General features: G+C 37.6%; 1 protein-coding gene, 1 long non-coding RNA gene and 1 pseudogene across 2 annotated transcripts; 2 read left to right on the top strand and 1 right to left on the bottom strand.

Moving 5' to 3' along the window:
• Nucleotides 1-298: 298 nt before the first annotated feature.
• LOC137013225 (C-C chemokine receptor type 7-like) lies at nt 299-4,883 on the top strand (annotated as a pseudogene).
• Nucleotides 4,884-9,258: 4,375 nt separating this feature from the next.
• LOC137012523 (uncharacterized) lies at nt 9,259-11,816 on the bottom strand. The gene is made up of 4 exons (XR_010893576.1): nt 11,556-11,816; nt 11,321-11,415; nt 10,476-10,526; nt 9,259-10,217 (listed from the first exon to the last, which is right to left on the bottom strand). It is a non-coding gene; the product is annotated as an uncharacterized lncRNA (long non-coding RNA).
• A 176-nt stretch (nt 11,817-11,992) lies between these two features.
• On the top strand, nt 11,993-20,176 carry poglut3 (protein O-glucosyltransferase 3). The gene is made up of 8 exons (XM_067375806.1): nt 11,993-12,435; nt 12,854-13,048; nt 14,356-14,639; nt 14,810-15,026; nt 15,105-15,301; nt 15,416-15,610; nt 15,798-15,902; nt 19,066-20,176. The coding sequence occupies exons 1-8, from the start codon at nt 12,216-12,218 to the stop codon at nt 19,204-19,206; spliced, it is 1,554 nt and encodes a 517-aa protein (XP_067231907.1). The 5' UTR covers nt 11,993-12,215; the 3' UTR covers nt 19,207-20,176.
• The last annotated feature ends 3,518 nt before the right edge of the window (nt 20,177-23,694 follow it).

Here is a 23,694-nt window from a genome sequence, read left to right as displayed (position 1 = left end):
CTGACATCCTGAAGTAAACTTTGAAACACTCAGGATACTCACTCAGCTCCTTGATGAGGTGAACCCACCGTTCTCTCTGCAATCTCGGGATTTGATGGACCCAGTATTTCCTCTTTCTTTTTCTCTTTTTAAGAAGAGAGAGGACAACTAAATCGTGTTCACTGCTTGAAGACTCCATTTTGTACTATTTTGCGATTTTTTTATCAATGTGCAAGGTCTCTGTGCGTGACGAATTTATAGGATCACGAATACGAAAATTTCGGATTCAGTGTGCAAAGGCCTAAAGTCATCTGAAATCATGCATGCATTTACCGGTAAGCCTTAAAATTAATCTGCTCTTTTATACTGTCTTATACTATATAGTTTTACAAATCTTTAAACATGCCCCGGTAAAAAAAAAAAAAAAAAAAGTACATTTCTATAATGTACTTAAAGTGCTCTATTTTCGTGCACTAATTTTGTACTTAATATACTAAAAAAATCTTCTTTAGTACTTCTTAGAATCTTAAGAACATCTAAGTGTACTCAACTGTGCTATTTTGAGACACCATGAAATATGAACTAAAATGTGCTTTTAATATAGGCTACTATGTCTATTTAAAAAATATATTTAGATACTACTTATAGTTCATTTGAACCCATAGTGTACTATAAGTGGTAACTAAATATATATTTTTTAAATACAGATATAGTATATTAAAAGCACATTTTAGTTCATATTTCATGGTATCTCAAAATAGCACAATTGAGTACACTTAGATGTTCTTAAAAGTACTAAAGAAGAATTTTTAGTATATTAAGTACAAAATTAGTGTGCAAAAATAGAGCACTTTAAGTACATTATGGAAATGCACTTTTTTCACTTGGTTGTAAAGGATGTGGTCAAAGAAGCGAAGTGATACATCAGTGTAGCTCTAATAAATTCGTTTTTTTCTTGCCTGTAAAACTTTTTACTTGCCTATGAATGAAATGTATCATTATATGTACTTAATGACAAACTGTGTCTTTCATTGACAGTTTTTGGTCCTATGTTGCTGATATGGTCGTGCCAAATCAAGGTAATTTCATGGTTTAAACTGCACTCACCTTTAATTTTAACCCCTAATTCCAGAGAGATATTTCACCCAAAGATTAAATTTCTGTCATAATTTACTCGCCTTACCTGTTGTTCAAAACCTTTATTCTTTAATGGACCACAAAAGGAGATTTTAGGCAGAATGACAAAATCAGTCCCCATTCACTTTCAATGCACCCATTTTGCATGAAAGTGAATGGTGACTGAAGCTGCCGTTCTGACATATTTTGTGTAATACAGAGGAAAGAAAATCAGTACAACTTTACAATAAGATCCTATTAGTTAACTCGAGTTAACTAATATTAACTAACAATGCGCTATACATTTGTTACAGTATTTAATAATCTTTGCTAATGTTAGTTAAAGGCACAATATGTAAAAAAAAAAAAAAAAATTCATTAAAATGTTCAAAAACCACTAGGCCAGTGTCATATTTTTTGTTCAGTTGAGTACTTACAATATCCCAAATGTTTCCAACTGTTTATAGATCGTGAGAAAATTGCAATTTTAACCAAGGCTCCAGGACGTTTGCCCTGGCAAGTCCAGAATGATATATCTTCTACAAGATATATCAGTCTGGTCAGTTCGCCCTCCGTTGCGCCTCGAGTCAACTCCAAACTGTACCGTGCACTCAGATTTGTTTATTTCAGTGACGCAAACAGCATCACTCTAGTGCGGTGAAAGTCCCTTCAATATCAACAAAGATTGCACATGGGAGACCTGAGAGTCCGTTCTAAGTGACCACAAACACATTAATTAATTTAGTCTTATTCTTTAAATGTATTTTTCTTGATTTTCCGAGAGTACCATGCTTTACCATGCCTCGGAGAAAAACTATTCTGTCAAATGGCTAATACAGCATTTTCTTCATCATACAATACATTTTAAAATGTCATGCCATTTATCAGCACAAGCCATCCAGCATTTATTATTATGATATTCTAAAATCGATATAGCTTACTGCAGTGTGTAACAAGTGTCTCACAGCAGCCGCTGAGCAAATGCACAGAGTAACATTATAACATCATTTTCAACACACTCAAATGTCTAATATGATAAAACAGTGCTGCGTTACCTCATACGCTTGATCAGAAGAAGTGAAAGCGACGACTGCGGCATAATTAGAGCCCTACTGCTCGCGAGGCGTGTGCGTTTCTCTCATTAGCAATCGCTCCAGCGGCCTCGTTCAGCTCTCACATCACTCGCCCTGCTCTGCTTCATACTACAGTAATGTTAATAATCTCATCCATGAGCATGATTTCTGCTCGAGTCCCGTCCTGATTCTTTTCCACTGACTGTGAGGTGAAGACGACATCTCCCAAGAATCCGTGCTCAAACCCGGCGTCATCAAGCTACGCCTTTGATTTGAATAGGTGACCTCTAGCAGCGAAAAATTTACATATTGTAGCTTTAAAAAAAAAATACCACTGTTCATGGTTAGTCCATGTCAGCTCAGGTTCATTAAATGTTATCAACAGACACAAATTTTTATTTTAATCTTGTATTAGTAAAAGTTAAAAATTAACATTAAATAAGATTAATAAATGATTCAGAAGTATTTATCATTGTTGGTACATATTAACTAATGTAGTTAAAGGATTATTTCACTTCTGAATTTACTCACCCTCATGTCATCCAATATGTTCATGTATTTCTTTCTTCAGTTGAAATGAATTTAAGGTTTTTGAGGGGTTCACTGAGTTGAAGGTCCAAATTGATTTGAATACAAACACATTCATGTATATATTTGAGAAATATTTACAAGTATATGTATCTATTTATATTTTTATATAATTTATATTATATATAAATAAAAATATTTTGTACATAAATAACATATTTCTCTTAAATATATACATGGATGTGTTTGTATTTATATATACATAATAATTACACACAGTACACACACATATATTAGGCAAACTCAAACTTTTATTTTGTATGCGATTAATTGCGATTAATCATTTGACAGCCCTAATATATATATATATATAGATATATATATATATATATATATATATATATATATACTTTTTAACCACAAATGCTCACCTTGCACTACATCTGCGATCCACACACATGACGTAAAAACGTTGGAAAGGTCATGCGTGACATAGGCGGAAGTACCGATCCAGTGTCTAAGCGAACGTGCAAAGGTTAAGCCAAATGTTTAGTTTTTCGCCCTACCTCGGAAGCCTATGTCACTCGTGACCTTTCAACGTAATGCATGCCGCATCACAGAGCAGTGCAAGACCAATCGTTTCACTATAGACAAAACACTTTTTCAACGTCTGGGATCGTGTAGAAGCTGCATTGAAACTGCAATTTGGACCTTCCATCCATTGAACCCCACTGAAGTCAACTATATGGAGAAGAATCCTGGAATGTTTTCCTCAAAAAACTTAATTTCTTTTCAACTGAAGAAAGAAAGACATAAAAATCTTGGATAACATGGGGGTGAGTAAATTATCAGGAAATTTTCATTCAGAAGTTAAATAAACCTTTAACTAAACTTAAAAAAAATGGAACCTTATTGTAAAGTATTACCAAAAAAACTGTAGAGTTTGGAACAAGCTGCCAGAATTTTCATTTTGGGAGAACTATTTCTTAGACTTTTGGAGGTCTGCTTGTTTTAAACTCTACAGATTCCAGATGTCTCGTAAATGTATAGGATAATGGCAGCTTTTGATGAGTAACTGATTACTTGGAAGGTTTTTGTGAAGCTTCTGCATTACCTTTATTTCAGAAAAGTTGGTCCAATGAGACTACTGAATACCAATTAGAAGAAAAAAGCACAATAGAGTATGAGTATTCCACAGAGGTGGTAGATTACAGTGGGATTGAAATCATTTGAGAAAAGGGCTCCATCCATACCTTCTGTGCCTGGTTCCTGCCCACCATCTACACAATCATCTGCCTCCTGGCTCTTGTGGGGAACTTTCTGGTCATCTTAACCTACCTTTACTTCAAGAGGCTGAAGACAGTGACTGACGTCTACCTGCTCAATCTAGCCATGGCTGACATGCTGTTTGCAATTTCTCTCCCCTTCTGGGCAGCTAGTTCCATGAGAATGTGGTATTTGGGTCTGTATACATGCAAGGCCATGTTCACAATCTACAAGGTCAGCTTCTTCAGCGGCATGTTCCTTCTCCCCTGTATCAGCATAGATTGCTATTTCTCCATAACGAAGGCAGTCTCTGCTCATCGTTGTTGCTCAAGTGTGGTCTGTTACGGACAGGTATCCTCTCTGGTTGCCTGGGTGATGGCGGTGATCTTTTCTGTACCCGACATGGTGTTCTCTGAAGTCAATGTCAGTATGACCTGTGTAGCAAGTGGCAGCAACTATGATGACTACCGCATTAAGATCCTGGTAAGTCAGATGATCCTGGGTTTTATAATTCCAGCGGTTGTCATTGGATTCTGTTACATCTGCATCATCAACACCCTTATCCAAGCTAAGAACTTTGAGAGGAATAAAACCATCAAGGTTATCATTGCAGTGATAGCTATCTTTGTGTTCAGCCAATTCCCTTACATTGTAGTCATGGGAGTGACCACTCAGGAAACAATGGAATGCAACAAGGACAGCAGTCTTTATGCCATCGATGTGACCAGAGCCGTGGCCTTCTTGCGCTGTTGTGTGAACCCATTCCTGTACGCCTTCATTGGGGTAAATTTTCGCAATGATCTCAGGAAGCTATTGAAAGACTTGGGATGTATCAAATAGAGACACCTCATGTACACGCACTGCGGGAAAACAAGATCTTCTGTCGGCCTGGAAATCGAAACCACCACGTTTTCCCCCTGAATGCGCGTATTTGCTTAAGAGCAGTATAGTGGTAAATCACTTCATAAGCTCCATTTAGAGGAAACTGCCTGTGGAGGACTGAATGGTGATATACTGCAAATTTTGGTATGCCTGCTTTGTAACAATAAGCTTTTCACTTGTTTTTGATTGCCCTTTGAGAGAAGAAATCATTTTCACTCTTTGTGTTATATGATATAGCCATTTTGTCTCCAATATCTTATTTTCAAAACCAATTTGTCTATATTGAAAGTAAATGAGACATTTTTAAGTTAGTCACTAATAAGCAACATAATCCTCTGTTATGGCTAAACAGTTATTTAACATATGCCTTCTTTATTCTTTGTGTCTGGGTTGTTTTAAAACTGAATAAATGTACTTTTTTAAAATAAATGACTCAAGTTGCTTTGCGTGTTGTGAGAACATTTGTCAACTTCAATTCATCTCCACATCAAAATAGTTTAACCCTCTTCAGCTGTGTGTTTTGGTAGTTAGTGATAATTAAGTGACTGCAAGGTATATTGACAGAAAATATTGCAGACTCATGGAGAGCTAAAAAAAACAACAACAACAAAAAAACACATTCACTCCATTCGGTGCATGACAGATTTTTATTTGTTTTAGGTAACTATTCCTATAAGCTTCAAGATTGACAAAAATCTTTCTAATAATACAAGAATCATCAATGGGGGTGTCATATATTATTACTGTCCACAGGCTCTAGTTCAGGGATGGACAACTCCGGTCCTGGAGGGCCAGTGTCCTGCAGAGTTTATCTCCATCCCTGATAAAAACTCACTTGCCTATAACTTTCTACTAATCCTAAAGACTTTGATTAGCTGGTTCAGGTGTGTTTGATTAGGGTTGGAGCTAAACTCTGCTGGATACTGGCCCTCCAGGACCGGAGTTGTCCATCCCTGCTCTAGTTTAATTTATTGTATGGTTATGTTTTAGAGAGACTCTACAATGCACTGAAGTTTGCAACCATGTAGATTTTCCCGAACAACAATGTAACTCGCTGTTAAACCACCATAGTACGATTCATCGTTGAAGAAACTAACTAACTAGTCAAGACTGTTTCCCAAATCCATGGTACCTATGTCGCTGAGCCATCGTTTGAACCACATTGACTGAAGTTGTCGTTATGACACTCTTCTACTTCTTCTTCTTCGATCTAATGGCAGAACATTACACACTGTTGGAGAGATTTATAAAGAATGAAGTTGTGTGTATACAGACTGCAAGTGTTTAATAATGAAAATAACGACAGCTCTTGTCTCTGTGAATACAGTAAGAAACGATGATAACTTTAACCACATTTAACAGTACATTAGCAACATGCTAACGAAACATTTAGAAAGTCAATTTACAAATATCACTAAAAATATGATATCATGGATCATGTCAGTTATTATTGCTCCATCTGCCATTTTTTGCTGTTGTCCTTGCTTGCTTACCTGCATAAAGTGTGTTGATTTGGCTGTGCACAGATCCAGACGTTACTACTGCCTTGTCTAATGCCTTGAACATGGGCTGGCATATGCATGAATTTGGGGGCGTACATATTAATGATCCCGAGTGTTGCGTCACAGTCAGTGTTATGTTCAGATTCACTTGTTCTTCTTAGGTCTTTTAAACAAATGAGATTTACATAAGAAGGAGGAAACAATGGTGTTTGAGACTCACTGTATGTCATTTCCATGTACTGAACTTTTGTTATTCAGCTATGCTAAGGTAAATTCAATTTTCAATTCGATGGCACCTTTAATTCTTTGCACATTAAAATATATATAATAAATAAATAAAAATAAAGATTAAAAAATCCCCAAATCGTTAACTATTATTTTCACAATTTCATATAAATACCTTTTTTTTTTTCATTTCTTACTGAATATTGATAGATCAACACAATTAACAATAAAATATGGGTTTTAAAAGACTGTGATTAACCTACTGTTGTGCACACCTGTTCCATATTTTGGTCAAGATCATTAGCCTAACTATTTAAGTCCCCTTGCCATACATCCGTGTTAATGAGAAATGTTAATGACAAAAAAAAAAAAAAGACACGAAAACCACACTTTTTGAAGAGAGAAATTTCTGTTCTTTTGGAGGAGGTGGAAAATAAAATAGTGCTATTTTCAAAGCTGAAAAACTGCATTACAAATGCTGAAAAAAGAAAGCCTGGGCAGAAATCACACAAAAAATACATGCTGCTGGCCATGGGTATGAGCGGAGCCTAGAAGAAGTCGGGAACAAGTGGAGGACGTACGTCTTTGCAAGTGTGACGTACGTAGAAGGGAAGCGAAAAAGACGGGTGGCGGCATGAATTCAGTTCCTCGTCTGACTGGAGAGGAAGAGAAAGTTTTGGCCATCCTGCAGCCTGAGGCATAGGAAGGGATCCCTGGAGGCATAGATGCATGCGTGTCAACCAAGCCTTTGTCTTCAAAGGTGAGCTCTCCAACATCTAGCCCCCTCCACCCTGGCCCTCCAACATCATTTACAGATCCACAGACGTAACCTCTTCTTTTTTATTCAATTATGTTTTGGCTACATTGTTGGCCACCATGCCTCCCAAAATCCAACCCATCATCCTTGTAGGTGGACACAGACTAGTTCTGGCAAATGGGGCTCTGGTGAAGCTGTGTGGTGCATGACATTCAATTTGTTTTTCAGTGATAAAGAAGTTAAAAGCCTGCATCAGTTGAATTTAAATACAAAATAAAACATCTTTGTGGCGACCAGGACGGGCGAGAGCCGTGAGGGAACGGCGCGAGTGTTAATGAGCTTCACCTGGGAGTCGCACCGGCCTTGAGTCCCTCACGGAGGAGCTCCGGGAGCATAAAAGGAGGAGCGACTACCGTGAAGGACGAGAGAGGACCAGGCCTGGACTTTATTTTATGGTTTATTATGTTTGTGTGGCCGGCAGACGTCCGCGAGGGTCTGCCGGCATTACTTTCGTTTCGTTCTTTGTTTATTTTGGTACTAAAGTTTGGTTCAACGTTCGCCGGTTCCCGCCTCCTTCTTCCCACATCTACTGACCTCATTACATTGGTGCCGAAACCCGGGAGGAAGGAGGGACATGCTGTCGGAGAGCCCTCGCTGCTGAGGGGGATCGCGATGCTGCGGAGTTTGGGCAGCGCGGAAGTGAAGACCGTGAGAGGCTGCCCGAGGCGGTGGTGCTGGAGCCTAGTGAAAGGTGGGACGGAGAGCTCAAGGCCGGTGCGCCTCCCAGGTGAAGCTCATTAACACTCGCGCCACCGGCCTCGCGCCATTCCCTCATGGCTCTCGCCCGCCCTGCTCATCACAATCTTATTTTATAAACAAATGTACTCATTTGTAATATGTATTTGTGCTTTTCTAATACACTGGCCATTCATATAGTAGTTTAACAGAAAGAAAAGAGCATGGTGTTGTAACTTGACTCATTAAAGTATAATGTGAATAATGTGACTAAGTCTGATAATGAAACATATGTATTGAATGGAATTCAAACTTTTATTTTGCAGTAGTGAGGCACAATCACATACACAAAAACCATCATGTAACGGAAGATTTTCTCAATTCCCAACACTGTCATCAATAAAAATATAAGCCAAACATGACACAAAACCTTTATTACTATAACAAATCAAAGAGAGATCATGTGTAGGTAGTTAATTTAGAATGATTATTAGTATTAGGTGTTTCTGTTATCTCTCTGGTGCATCAATAGCAGGTGTACTAAGGACTCTCCTAATAAAACAGTGTGTATGTGTGTTCCAAGTGCTCAACAATGGCAGCTTTACAAAGAATCCTAGGGCTTGAGCACAGAAGGCGACGCAGAAGTCAGTCAGTGTAAATAAATGCCTACATTAGGACACATTTTACCCACCTTGACTCACTATCTGATGATGTCATCTTAAGAAAATTCCAGCTTCCAAGGACCAAGATCCTTGAACTACTTCAGATAGTGAAACCACACCTTCAAAGGGGATGGTGACACAAAACAAAACGTTGCGCTTTTCTAAGCGTGTAAAATGGATAACTATATTGTATGGCAGAATACCATAGCAAGTGCTCTGGAGCACTTTGACTTGGAGCAGTAATATCTTCACTCGTGAAAAGTCCTCTCACCAGCCCCCGCTCTCTCTCCTCCTCCCTCTCATTTCCGTCAATAGAACCAATGTGACATTTACAGGAGAGGGAGCGGAGTGAAGATATTACTGCTCCAAGTCAAAGTGCTCCCGAGCACTTGCTATGGTATTCCGCCATACAATATAGTTATCCATTTTACACACTTAGAAAAGCGCAACGTTTTGTTTTGTGTCACCGTCCTAGGTCAAGTTACACTACTCGAGTAACTGTATTTAAATAGGGAAAACGTGGAGGTGTTTGGTAGCTTCTCTGCTTGACCCCTATTGAATGAACTGGGCTAAGCTAAGTGCTAACAAAGTTTCGCCGCAAGACAGAGCGATTTAGTGCACGCACTGAGACAAGAGAGGTATGTATCAACTCGTCTAAGTTAAGGGAATAACATAGTTTAATATGAAAAAACGGTGGAGTATCCCTTTAAGTCCAGCAGTGCAGTTGTTAGCTGCAACATCCTGATTTTCCCCAAAACTCCTGAAGAAATCCAGCTGGCCAATCAACAATTCTATAGTATTATTATGCTGTTGGAAGTTTTATGGAGGTGGTGGGGGATGGCCTGGGGCTCAGCAAGTCTTCAGTCAGCAGAACTGTGAAAGCAGTAATACCTTTGCTGTTAGAGCTGATAAACAACATCCTGATTTTCCCCAAAACTCCTGAAGAGATCCAGCTGACCAATCAACAATTCTATAGGATTGCCAACATCCCCAGAGTGATTGGCACCCTTATCCCAGTGTCAAGCCCTGTGGTAAATGAGCCCTTGTACATTTGCAGAAAGGGCTATCCAGCCATTAATGTTGAAGTAGTGTGTGATCACCAGGGGATGTTCACTGACACTGTGGCAAAATGGCCTGGAAGCACACATGACTCTTTCGCATGGGCCAATTCTGCAATTTGCCAGATTGCTGAAGAGGGTGGCTTTGGTGATAGCTGGCTGCTGGGAGACAGTGGATATCCTCTTCGCCCATTCCTCTTGACACCTTTGCAGCATCCAGCCACCATTGCAGAGGAAAGATTTAATCAGGCCCATGGAAGGACACGCTCTACAGTTATAGGACTGCGGAAACAACGTTTTCGCTGCATCAGCAGGTCCAGGGGTGGCCTGAAGCTAAACCTCTCCAAAAGCTGTTCTGTTATTGTGGTTACTGCAGTTCTCCACAACATTGCATTTGTTTTTTATAAAGCCTTTGAAAATATTCTTTTCTACTTCTGAGAAAACACAAAACCAAGGAATAGTGAAGGCGTGGCTAATTTGCATATTAATTGATCCATGTATATTAAATAAGGGTGTACAAGCTATTTTAAGGCATGAAGAATTTTTTTTTTCACTTGAATTTTTAAAAAATATGTCAGTTTGGTGATCAAAGATGAGTTTTAAAGGATAAAATAATTGACCACAGGGGGACTTTAACTACAGCAATCTGCACTTAAACAACTAAATGCATATTCAAGTTTTGGCCAACTTACAATATCAAGATTAAGAAAGTTGTCAAACTTGTGCATCCGCTTGATGGCAACCTGCAAGAAAAAAAAAGTTTTGATAACCGTATTCAACCAGTATTAAGCCATCAAATTTAAAAAAATATATATCTTTGGTTGTCCTGCTTCCTCAATTGGTTGTCCTGCTTCCTCAATAAACAAGCTACAATTAGTACAAAATGCAGATGCTAGAGTTCTTACCAGGTCAAGAAAATATGATCATATAACACCAATTTTATCATCTCTACACTGGTTACCCATTAAGTTCCGTATCGATTATAAAGTATTGCTAATGACCTATAAGGCTCTAAATGGTTTAGCTCCTGTATACTTAACCAATCTTCTATCGCCCTACAATCCTTCACGCTCTTTAAGATCACAAAACTCTGGACTTCTGGTTGTACCTAGGATATCTAAGTCCACCAAAGGAGGGGGAGTGTGTTTTCACATTTGGCTCCGAAACTCTGGAATAGCCTTCCTGATAATGTTCGGGGCTCAGACTCACTCACCCAGTTTAAATCTAGATTAAAGACACATCTCTTTAGCCAAGAATTCACATAATGCATCTCATATCAGATCAATTGCACATGACTATCTTTGCTTAATGTTATTAACAGCAGCTACGCTAATTATTCTCCATTTGCTTTTCTGTTTTATCCCGAGGTGACTAGAGAGTACATCAGCTTCAGTTTGGATCCAGCCTCTTAAGAAGATCTCAGATGACCAACACCTTTGAAGAAGACAGCACCAACTCCTGCGAGGACTTCAGAAGACCCAATCATCTGGATCAACATGCACATTCCCAAAAATGTTGGTACAATTCGGTGATTTACCTTTTTGCCATTAAATTTGCGTGTTCCCTTGAACACGCTGCCAAATGTTCCAGATACAGTCATCTTTCCCACGTTATAGAGAAACACAAAGAAATCTGAAAAACAAACAGAAAAAATATGAGAAATATATGAGCTTCTTAGATCCATTGTTTTATTTAAAAGAATATCAGTGCTGGTTGTGTCGAGAAAACAGTATGGGGAAAATAATATGAATATTTTTTGGATAGTTACTCACCCCCATGTCATCCAAGATGTTCATGTTTTTCTTTCGTCAGTCGAAAGAAATTAAGGTTTTTGATGAAAACATTCCAGGATTTTTCTCCATATAGTGGACTTCAATGGCCTCCAAACGGTTGAAGGTCAAAATTACAGTTTCAGTGCTAGTTTTTTTGTGTTAGCACTGAGTGGAATATACAAATTACTTTGATGATCAATGAAAAAAATAAAAATAAAAAATCTCTAACTTTATTCACCTAAAAAGTAAAATTTCCCCTATAAAATATAATTTCATAAAAATAAAAGCCAATGATATTTTTATTACAGTCTATGATTTTGCATGAAATGCTGATAAAATGAACTGCAAATTTGTGATATTACAATCGGAACTTCCATTCTCATAAGATCCGGAACTCTTGAATAGTTTTTGAAACTCGCCGGATTTATTATTGAGGCGCACTGCAGCACAAGCGCCACACTCAAAAGCCACCCTAATTATTTCGTAACTTCTTATTTTCTACCTAAATGCAACAAGTCCGAGTATATAAAACAAGAATAAGCAAAAAACGTCTGTATTAACCATGCCAATAAATTCGTAGGAGCTTTGCAGTAAACTTTAGCTGTAATTTAGTCCCCTTTCAATCCTCTGTTGCTCTTAGCGACAGGAAAAGCAGATAAAATGATCCCTCATTTAAACATTAGAAAGTCTTTTCCAAATGTTGCCTTCGCCCTGGTCATTATTACAGCTTTAAATGTAGGCTTTTGTCAGAGTACTGAGATTGATCCGGGTAAATGTCTCGTGTGGGGTCCTGGACTGAATCCTGATGTTGTGCTTCCTGTCAGATACTTCTTCATTCAGACTGTTGGTTCACAAGGAGGAAACATCACTGTATCTCCTGGTAAGAATGTAAATATATATATAATCATATATAAAAATATCTATTGGAAATTAGATCATATCAGGGGGGTTAAAAAAACGTATCAGCCTTAAAACTTAATGACATTTCTAATGTTTGAACGTACATTCTACTGTTCTGTTTTACAGCATATAATAATTAGATAGTGTTTGTATCTGTTTTGAATGATGTTTTTTATTATTAAGGACTATCCGATTTTTAAGATCTCTGTTGCAGTAATACACAATGTTCTTCTGGTTTAAAAAGTCAGTATTTAGTAATATATTAGAGATCAATGCAAATATACATTTTTACTTTAATTTCCTTTGTGTAAATTGACTGAAAGCTATGTTTAGTTCAAACTAGTGCATGTCCGTTTCTTTTCTTGGACACCTTATGATTTCTGTTTCATTTCTTTTAGTTAAAGACTCTTTCAAAGTGAAGATATCCTCATTAGAAAAGGAGTATCTTCGTATCCATGTCCCAGCACCATTGGATCGGGGCGATGGCTCCCTACTTGTCAGATACCGCCTCTATGGAAGTTCTTTGAAGGGTTTGAAGATTGAAGTTTTGTATCAAGATAAGCCAGTGGCAAAGTCACCATACACTCTTAGAGGTAAAGTTTTTTTGGACATTGATAGATGTGGGTTAGTTTAAGCCAGCCCCTGCAGGTCAAACTTTATATTTTGCTTTTGCACTTGTAGAGAGATTATACATAATTACAGTAGTTGCACTTGAAGTGTACTTCAATTTTTAAGCCTATTTAAAAAAAAAAAAAAAAAAAAAAAAACTGGATTTAGGCCACTGGAAATAGGCCACTTAAAGGTGCAATATGTAAGGATTTTGCAGTAAAATATCCAAAAGCCACTAGGCCAGTGTTATATATTTTGTTCACTTGAGTACTTACAATATCCCAAATGTTTGCAACTATTTGTAAATCGTGAGAAAATTGCAATTTTAACCAAGTCTCCGGGACGTGCGGGGAGTCGCCTGTTAATTGCGTCATACCCGCGTTACCCTCTGTTTCCTGTTTTATTTTGTAGAAACCATGAAAGATGGTTTAATATTTACATGTTTTACATGTTAGGCAAGGGAACAACTGTTTTGATATATTTATAGACAGAAAACTAATTATTGTTATTTAGCTCATCACATTTAATCATTGTTTAAATCTAATTTTCTTTTTGAGAGTACCATGCTTTACCATGTCTCAGAGAAAAACACTATTTTGTCAAGTAGCTAACATAGCATAATCAGATGCAGCTTTATTTTTAATAACCGTAACACAGAATTTTCTCCATCATACAATGCGTTTTAAAATTAATTGCATGCCATTTATCAAGACAAGCCATCCAGCATTTAATATGATATTCTTCTGTTGTCCTTTATAGAAGTACACTTATTTTGATGTGTTGACTAATATACTAAAGCACATGAAAAGTACTTGATTATAATTGTAGTGTGTTATTCAGTATTGCATTTAAAGTTAATATAGTTTAAATGTACTAAATTGCAACTTCATCATTACAAATATGCAAATACAAATAAATTTAAATACGTGACAAGTGTCAATAGAAATTACATTAAAGTGTATTTTTGTTTACCATAGATGCTTGTACAGTACACTTTAACAATATTTCAAAGACATCAGAAGTAGTGATGAAGTTACATATAAAGATGTATTTAAATATAAATGTAATCTTCTTTAATACATTAAATTACAATTAAATGTCTAAAAACACTGCATTCAGTTCTCACTTATATTCTTTTAAAGTATATTATTTCCATAAAAAGTAATCTTTAAATGTACGCAAAAGTGTCATTTATTAGTATTATGTAAAGACAAACTCTTTTCCAAATGATCTGCAATTCTTTAAAAAGTTTTGCATAATATGCCTAATAAAATCTTTTAAATTCCACCAGGTCCTGTTTATCATGAATACTGTGATTGTCCAGAGTCTGATGTGGAAGCGTGGCAGAAGGTTATGCAGTGCCCAGAGGAAGACCCCCAAATTCAAAAGGATTTCAGTTCATTTCCATCTATTGACCTGCAGCAGCTCCTGCAGGAGGTTCCAAAGCGCTTTGCACAGCGAGGTGGACTCATTCACTATACCATCTTAAACAACCAGGTGCATCGGCGCTCGCTGGGCAAGTACACCGATTTCAAGATGTTCTCGGATGAGATACTGCTCTCCCTCGCTCGAAAAGTAAGCTACGGAGGTTATTTCTTACCTTTTAGTCTTATTTCACTTTGAAACATTTTGGAAAACAAAAGTCTCAGACCTTTATAAGTACTTCATCATTTTTTTATTATACACTTTTCATTGGACATGTCATATCAACTATTTTATTGTTATATCTGTCTTGTCTCCTCCAGATAAAAATTCCTGATGTGGAATTTTATATTAATGTTGGAGACTGGCCAATGGAGAACAGGAAAGTAAGTGACAAACCTGGACCAGTGCCTATTATCTCATGGTGCGGCTCCACGGACACACGGGACATCATTCTTCCCACATATGATATCACACACTCATCCTTAGAGGCAATGAGAGGCGTAACAAATGACCTGCTGTCAGTCCAGGGGAACACAGGTGCTTCTTTGAACATCAACCTGGAGATTGATATAAGCTTACTTTTCTTTGTCTTACTTCTCTTTGTTGGTTTTCCAGGTCCTGTATGGTCAGATAAAATGGACAAGGCGTTCTTCAGAGGAAGGGACAGTCGAGAAGAACGCTTGCATTTGGTAACCATGTCCAAAGAAAATCCAGAGTTGCTCGATGCGGGAATAACAGCATTTTTTTTCTTTCGTGAACGGGAGAAGGAACTTGGAAAAGCACCACTGGTTGGTTTCTTTGATTTTTTTAAGGTAAGTAATGTGTTGAAAAACTTTCAATAAACTGTGATATGCTTTTTCTCTTCTTACTAAATAATACAGATTAAGAATTGTGACACGCTTTGCTCTACTCTTGAAAATCTCTAGTACAAATACCAGGTGAATGTGGATGGAACAGTAGCGGCCTATAGGTTTCCGTACCTGATGCTGGGCAACAGTTTGGTCTTAAAACAGGATTCACCATATTATGAACACTTTTACACACATCTGAAACCAGGTGTGCACTATATACCAGTGAAGAGGGACCTTTCTGACCTCATCGAGAAGATTAAATGGGCTAAGGTACAAACAGTGTCCTTATGTTGAGCACATTGACTATGTAGAGTAACAGCATAAATTACATTTCACAATGGCAAAATAAAAAAAAGAGACCCATATATCATGTTCAAAACAAAAACTGATTTTTTTTTGTAATTGTTATAACTTGTATATTTACTTGTTTAACCCCCTCATCATTTAACGTACACAGAACAATGACACAGAGGCAGAGGCCATAGCTAAAACTGGACAGTCGGTGGTGAGAGATCTGCTTCAGCCTCACAGACTCTACTGCTACTACTACACTGTTTTTCAGGTAAGAATCCGCCATTTACAGCAAAATAAATGCTGAATAATTTATTGATAAATGTATAGTGCCTCCTAATGCGTTCAAAAACTACAGACAGCTTTTACATTGCCTGGTCAGTTTTGACTCTTGAACTTATGAATCTTAATATTTTTCAACATAAAATTTTTCTGATCAATAACTTCTCATTAATGAGTGTATGTGAAAAATGTCAAAGCTTTAAATATTGGCTTTTAATAAAACTTGACTTGACACAATTTTTTTTTTTAAATTAGTGCTATATGACTAAAGAAAACAGAGAAAAAGGACCAGCTAATATTTTACCAAAATATCAACACCCATGTAGCAAATAAGCCCAAAAGGAAATATGAGTAATTAATTATAACTAGTTCCTGTATAATTAATTATAAACATTTTGATCAGCTGTAAGAATTAACTTGATGTAGCAGAATTAACACCACAATCAACTAACCTATTTGTCCAGCGATCACTTGGTGTTAATTGTTTATTAATTCTAAGAAATGTTAATTTCCAGGGTACGGAAAATAACTTTCTTTCTGTACAATACAACTCAAAGCATATAGCCAAAATCTGCATGATTAGGGACTCCAGTATTTGAGCATGAACTACAAACAACTTTACATGTGACACGAACAATACTCTATTAAAGGGATAGTTCATCCAAAAATAAAAATTAAAGATTAATGATTTACTCACCCTCAAGCCATCCTAGGTGTACATGATTATCTTCTTTCAGAAGGCGAGATTTTGAAGCCCAAAAAAATCCATCCATCTTAAAAAAAAACAAAAAAAAAAACATTGCTTTGCTTCAGAAATCCTTTGTTAACCCCTTGGAGCCGTGTGGGTTATTTTTAAAGAAAAATATCCATATTTACAACATTATAAACTAAAATAACTAGCTTCCGACAGATGACCATACGCGTACTGTGCAAGTCCACTTGCAGCACAAGAGTAATCTGTGACACGCTGTATGACGCGGGATGTAGGAGTATCGTAAGCTTAGACGCCTCTCGCGGTTCAAACAAATAGAGCTGGGCAACAAACTCAAGCTCCTCTTATATCAAAATCCTTCGACATTTCTCTTTAAAAATTCTAATTTTAGACTTCTAATTCGTGACTGGTGTTTTGTTTTGCTCTCTCCTCTGCGCTTCCGTGTTCGTCAATACGTCATGCGTCGGGGTCAGTGGTTACTCTTCGGCCGGAAAATCGCTGCGTACAACTGTCTACCAGAAGCTAGTTATTATAGTTTATAAAGTTTTAAATATGGATATTTTTCTTACAAAAACCCATCGATTTGCTCCAGAAGGCCTTTAGTAACCCACTGGAGCCGTATGGATTACTTTTATGATGAATAGATGCATTTTTTTGAGCTTCAAAATCCTGTCCCCCATTCACTCCCATTATAAAGATTGGAAGAGCCAGGATGTTTTTAAATATATCTCCGATTGTTCATCTGAAAGAAGATATACACCTAGGATGGCTTGAGGGTGCGTAAATTATGGGATCATTTTCATTTTTGGGTGAACTATCTCTTTAGCTAGACTAAACTGAAAACCTAAAAACCCTTCAGCTGCCTATAGCCTTAGTAATCCTGAAGAGCTTAATTAGCTTGTTCAGGTGTGTTTGATAAAGGTTGGAGCTAAACTCATCAGGACACCGGCTCTCTAGGACCGAACTCACCTACCCCTGCCCTAAACCTACCCATTTACGCCCCTTGGATCTAAACCTACCCATCTCCACCCCCTGGATCTGGATCCAACTCCTCCCACTTTACATATCCCTAAACAAGGGGTAGGCAAGTTTGGTCCTAGAGAGCCGCTGTCCTGCAGAGTTTAGCTCCAACCCTAAAAAAACCCTTCAGCTGCCTATAGCCTTAGTAATCCTGAAGAGCTTAATTAGCTTGTTCAGGTGTGTTTGATTAAGGTTGGAGCTAAACTCATCAGGACAGCGGCTCTCTAGGACCGAACTTGCCTACACCTGCCCTAAACCTACCCATCTACGCCGCTTGTATCGACTCCTACCCATCTGCTACCACTGGATCTGGATCCAACTCCTCCCACTTTACATATCCCTAAATCAGGGGTAGGCAATTTTGGTCCTAGAGAGCCGCTGTCCTGCAGAGTTTAGCTCCAACCCTAAAAAAACCCTTCAGCTGCCTATAGCCTTAGTAATCCTGAAGAGCTTAATTAGCTTGTTCAGGTGTGTTTGATTAAGGTTGGAGCTAAACTCATCAGGACAGTGGCTCTCTAGGACCGAACTTGCCTACACCTGCCCTAAACCTACCCATTTACGCCCCTTGGATCTAAACCTACCCATCTCCACCCCCTGGATCTGGATCCAACTCTTCCCACTTTACATATCCCTTAACCTACTCAACTCCGCCCCCTGGATCTCAAGTGTTCTGCAGTGAGGGGCTACTGGATCAACTGCCAAACCATCAGTTTCTTAGTTCTAACACACCCTTCTTTAAAAGGGGTAGGTGATACTTATTGTATCAAATAATGAGACTAAATATGATACTTGCATGTCTCACCCATTTAAATAAAAGTGTCCTGATGTCCCTTGTTGAGGCTCTAGTTGGTCTTTGCTGAAGTTGTCTTGATGAGAGAGAAATCCAGAAGATCTTTGATGAATGGAAGACAAGGCCTCAGTCCGGCACAAGCGTAGGGTTTAATGAGGACTTCTCCTAGGTCATCTCATCTTCAGGTCTGAGCGTCCAATTCTCCCAAGAAATGGATGGGGTCCATGACCAGTAGGAGTGAAAACCAAACAACTCAAACCCCTAGAACTTGCAAACTCCCCCCAGCTTTGTTCTTAGACTGGATCTTTTAAACCATAAGTATGTAATTTGATTGGGTGTTGATGGAGAAACTATCTTATAATACTAATATGTTGCATAGGTATCGACATATAATGTAAATGATCATTCAGGAAATTAAAACAGAAACTTGTCGATAGCAAACATGGTATACATGTGATCTTGATTACGTAAGGAAGGCTAAAATATTCATTCAGAGAGTTTAGATTTACACATTGGCAAAACAATATAAAAGAACATAAATATTATATTTCTCTTTAATGGGTACAGCCTTACAGGTAACATGGAGAAAGTAGTAAATTTTGTAAATTTGTATGTTCTTTCCTTTTACAGACCTATGCGAATCGTCAGAGCACTCGGCCTGTAGTTCATCCTGATATGGAAATAGTGCCTCAGCCATCCGATCACTCTGCACTGTGTAACTGTGAGAGGAGATCCGAGGATCAGAATCTTCAGCAGAAGGATGAGCTCTGACAAAGTCCGCTCAGACTGTCTCAGCCCTCACATCTACTTTTCCACCAAAGATAAACTGACAAAAGTGATCAGTCTGAAACAAGTGTCACAAACATGCACATGAAATAAATAATATTGAATGGAACACAAAAACCATTCAAATAGTGACACTGAATCAGAATGGCTTTTTATATACGTATAGAGGAATGATATACTTTTGAAGGATGAACTTGAGTTGTGCTATGTTTTAACAGTTTGTTTATCTGACTGCAGATAACCATTTATGTGCCTGTGCATTACACTATTAATCCCACTGTTTTAAATTATTTTATTCCGCACTTTCCTCACTTTTTTCTGCTTTTTTTACATTTTGCATTTCACAGAACTGCGAGTATAATGTTTTTGCTTTGATTTTTGATCCTTTCCCCCCTGTGTTTATCTTTACTAGCATTACTTTTCTTATTAGAATTACTTATCAGTATGGAAAGCAGTGGTGATAAATATAATTTGAAATGTGGAACAAAAATGAGCCTGTAAAACCTGCGAGTAGCCTAGTTTTGTTTTAAAACTTTTTAATAAGTATTCTGAATGAAGCTAATGTAAGATAAGCTTTCTGCTGTATGTGTGCCACACTTCAGCTTATTGCCCAAGGAGAGCATCACTACATTCCTAACATTACATTGATAATATCAAACTTTGGATTCTCTGACAGCTCAATGAATGGCTGAACTGCTCTTTTGGTGACATAAGTGTCAGTTTGACTATGATGTGGAGTTGTGTCTCAGACCTCATCAAAAAAAAAAAAAGTCTGAGCGTAAATCATGCTTGCCTTAAACTTGTACACATTCCATTTGTTTCCAAAGTTCATTTGTGCCAAACAGCTATATTCTGTGGTAAAATATGTGGCAGTGGACTGTGATTTGTCAACTCAAGGATTTTTTGTTTTTGTTTGTTTACGAAAAAAATTCAATACCATTGTTTCATAATAAACTCTCTTTAATCATAGTTAAGAACTAAGTGTGCTGGATTTGTCATTGTGTTTTGACGTGTTATGTAAGATGGATTTACTATGCCATATAATCAAAAATGTTGGACAAACAACACTGGAATTTCAACGCACTAGCAGCAGGAGGGACAATGGCTGTGTTCTAAATGAGATAAATCCACATCCCAAGGGCCCTTTGAAATGAGAACAATCATGGCTGCCATTTTGAAGGGTCATTCCAAACTGAAGTACTCAAAACTGGATGCTTCAAAAGGCCCTTCGGAATGAAGGATTTCTAAGGGTACAACTGATGGACACTTCAGTCCCATGATTCTATGTGTACACAGCTGTGCGACAACAGCGTCTCCTGGCTCGGCAAGATGCCAAGAAGTCCAGAAATCAATCCCAATGGAAAGTTTTTTGCCCCCTTAACCCTTCATCCCTTGAAAGCTCTCACTCTGGGGTGTGTTTCCCAAAGCGAACTATGGTCGCAAGTTCCGTTATTAACAATAGAGTTCTATGGGACTTACGACCATAGTTGACTAACGATGTTTTTGGGAAACGCACCCCTGGAAGGTAAACCCTCTGAAGCGATTAGGGAATAGAGATGAGCACTTCAGAATGGGATGGAGGGAAAGTTAAGCTCTAAACACACCTGAACTAGATAATGAATGGTTCCCTCAAGATTTCCTATGGGTTTTTATGAAGGGGTTTTTCAATTTGAGTAAAATAAGATGTGTGGTACGTGGACGTTTTTCTCTACAATGTAGTTTACACACACCCATATCAAAAATGCAAATTTTGAAGCAGTTATGTTTATTCTTTAAAAACGTATGTTTCTAATAAGTCACTATAAGAACGCTGGGGTGTGCAGTTTGCTCATCATTCGAAAAAAACAAAAAAAAAACCATAAAAACCCATAGGAAAATCTCAAGGGAACCACTGGTGAATTAGTCTTCTGAGTTTTGACATCATCCCTACAGCACTGAAATCCCCAATTTCATCACCAGTTAGTTCTCACCACAGAAAAATGCACATAAAGGGCATGGTATACTGTGAAGTGATGCCAACATATGGAATTTTAAACCCAGAAGAAGAAAATAGTGCAAAACACCCTCAAAATAAAACATTCTTCTAAAATTAAAATCTATAATTTCAGAATTACTTATACTGTATTTGTAATATGTTATAATATGTTTGAAGTATACTGCCTAATATACAAAAAAGCATTTATGGTAAACTAAAATATATTTTAATGCCATTACTATTGAGACTTGTATATCATGTATTTAAATATATTTGTAATTGCACACCTATAATAATGAAGTTGCAATTTAGTTCACAATGTCTTTATTTTTAGACTAATAAACACTCAGGAGATTTCTAAGGAAACGTAGGAGAAAATGCAAACCACATAAACTGAAATGACTTGGAACAATGAACTGAAGAAATTTAAGTGTGTTAATACACAAGGAGTAATGAGGAAACTAAATTCACCGAATGTGGTACACATAACTTGGACTTTTTTCTCTACAATGTAGTTTACACACACCCATATCGAAAACGCAAATTTTGAAGATGTTATGTTTATTTTTTTAAAAAGGTATGTTTCTAATAAGTATCTAGATAAGAACGATTGAGTGTGTGCAGTTTGCTCATAAATTGGAAAAACCCCATTATAAAAACCCATAGGAAAATCTCACTGGAACCACTGGTGAGATAGTCTTCTGAGTTTTGACATCCCTGCAGCACTCTATATGGTAATAAAAATAAACTCAGGAGATATCTAAGGAAACATAGGAGAAAATGCAAACCACATAAACTGAAATAACACAGAACAATGAAGAAACTAAAGGCAAACTGAAGAAACTAAAGGCTTAAATACACAAGGAGAAATGAGGTAACTAAATGAACAACAAGTGAACATAGTCAGTAACTAAGCGAACAAACTAGCACACACTAGGAAACATGGTCAAATTACAATGACAGGACACACAGGCAAACAGGAACAGGGAAAGCAGAACCAAAAACCTATGAAACTAAACAGAACAGAACATACACACCGATCTGGCATAACATTATGAGCACTGAAAGGTGAAGTAAATAACACTGATTATCTCTTCATCACACCACCTGTTAGTGGGTGGGATATATTAGGCAGCAAGTGAACATTTTGTCCTCAAAGTTGATGTGTTAGAAGCAGGAAAAATGGACAAGCATAGGGATTTGAGCGAGTTTGATAAGGGCCAAATTGTGATGGCTAGATGACTGGGTCAGAACATCTATAAAACTGCAGCTTTTGTGGGGTGGTCAGTATCTAACAAAAGTGCTCCAAGGAAGGAACAGTGGTGAACCGGCAACAGGATCATAGGCGCTAAAGCTCATGGATGCACATGGGGAGCAGGACATTGCACCCTGCCACAAAGTAAAAATGGTTCAGGAATGGTTTAAGGAGCACAACAACGAGTTTGATCCAGATTTCCATCCAATCGAGCATCTGTGGGATGTGCTGAACAAACAAATCTGATCCATGGAGGCTCCACCTCACAACTTACAGGAATTAAAGGATCTACTGCTAACATCTTGGTGCAGATACCATAGCACACCTTCAGGGGTCTAGTGGAGTCCATGCCTCAATGGGTCAGGGCTGTTTTGGTAGCAAAAGGGGGTCCTAATATTGGACCACCTTCCTAAGGGAAAAGACGTCCTTGTGCTGTAAAAAGTCCAAGGGAGGGCGGGGGCTTTGGAGGAGGACGCAGAGCAGGTTAAAAGCAGGAAGAGATGGTGGTGAAAGAAACCAAAGTGGCGTTGATGGTAGGAGGAGCTAGGCAGGGACCCAGAGTGCAGCCAGGATGAAAGCCCACTGTGTCCAAGTCCAAGTACAGTCCAAGCACAGTTTTTTTTTTTTTTTTAAATATTCTTATAAGGTTTGAAATACACTACAAGTGCACATTCAATTTTTTATTTTTTTATTTTTTTTTCCTGCTCACTAACATTTGGATATTAAAGTTGAATAAAATGCCAGCAATAAAAATAACTGGCAAGGTTAGCTGATTTTGCTGTCAAATGTTTATTAAGTTATTCCTATTCCATACAATTATTACAATCCATTACAATTTATGTAGCCAAGATATGTAGATTATGTACCACTGGTCTGAAAAAAAGTGTCATTGTATTTGATTAAACAAATAAACCAAAAAGGTGGAGGAGATTCCACATACTGTCCAGATGGTGTCAGTGTTGTACAATCCATTACTCCACTGTTAATGTTCAATGTACTCGTAATCTTTAATTACTGTTGTATGATTTCACATTAATTAAAACGGAAAATACAATTTCGGAATCTTCAAATTTCAAATGTTTGGAATCAGCATATAACTTAATATAATCCTCCTAAATATCCTGGTGTTTTTCTTGTGTACTGAGTGGAAACTGGCAGCATAAACATTCAAATGTCCCATGATCCATTTTAATCAAAATATTTAAAATCCCCCCAAAAATTATTCACACACTGGTTTCCAATA

The sequence above is a fragment of the Chanodichthys erythropterus genome, chromosome 22, assembly GCF_024489055.1.
Source record: "Chanodichthys erythropterus isolate Z2021 chromosome 22, ASM2448905v1, whole genome shotgun sequence".
Lineage (NCBI taxonomy): Eukaryota > Metazoa > Chordata > Actinopteri > Cypriniformes > Xenocyprididae > Chanodichthys > Chanodichthys erythropterus.
The sequence above is the reverse complement of the archived record's forward strand: the minus strand, read 5'-3'. Positions and strand labels throughout refer to the sequence as shown.

Coding starts and splice junctions, on each gene's coding strand:
- poglut3 (XM_067375806.1), top strand. CDS start 12,216: ATGATCCCTCATTTAAACATTAGAAAGTCTTTTCCAAATGTTGCCTTC. Junction 13,049..14,355: donor GTCACCATACACTCTTAGAG/GTAAAGTTTTTT, acceptor AAATTCCACCAG/GTCCTGTTTATCATGAATAC. Junction 15,903..19,065: donor ACTACTACACTGTTTTTCAG/GTAAGAATCCGC, acceptor TTCCTTTTACAG/ACCTATGCGAATCGTCAGAG.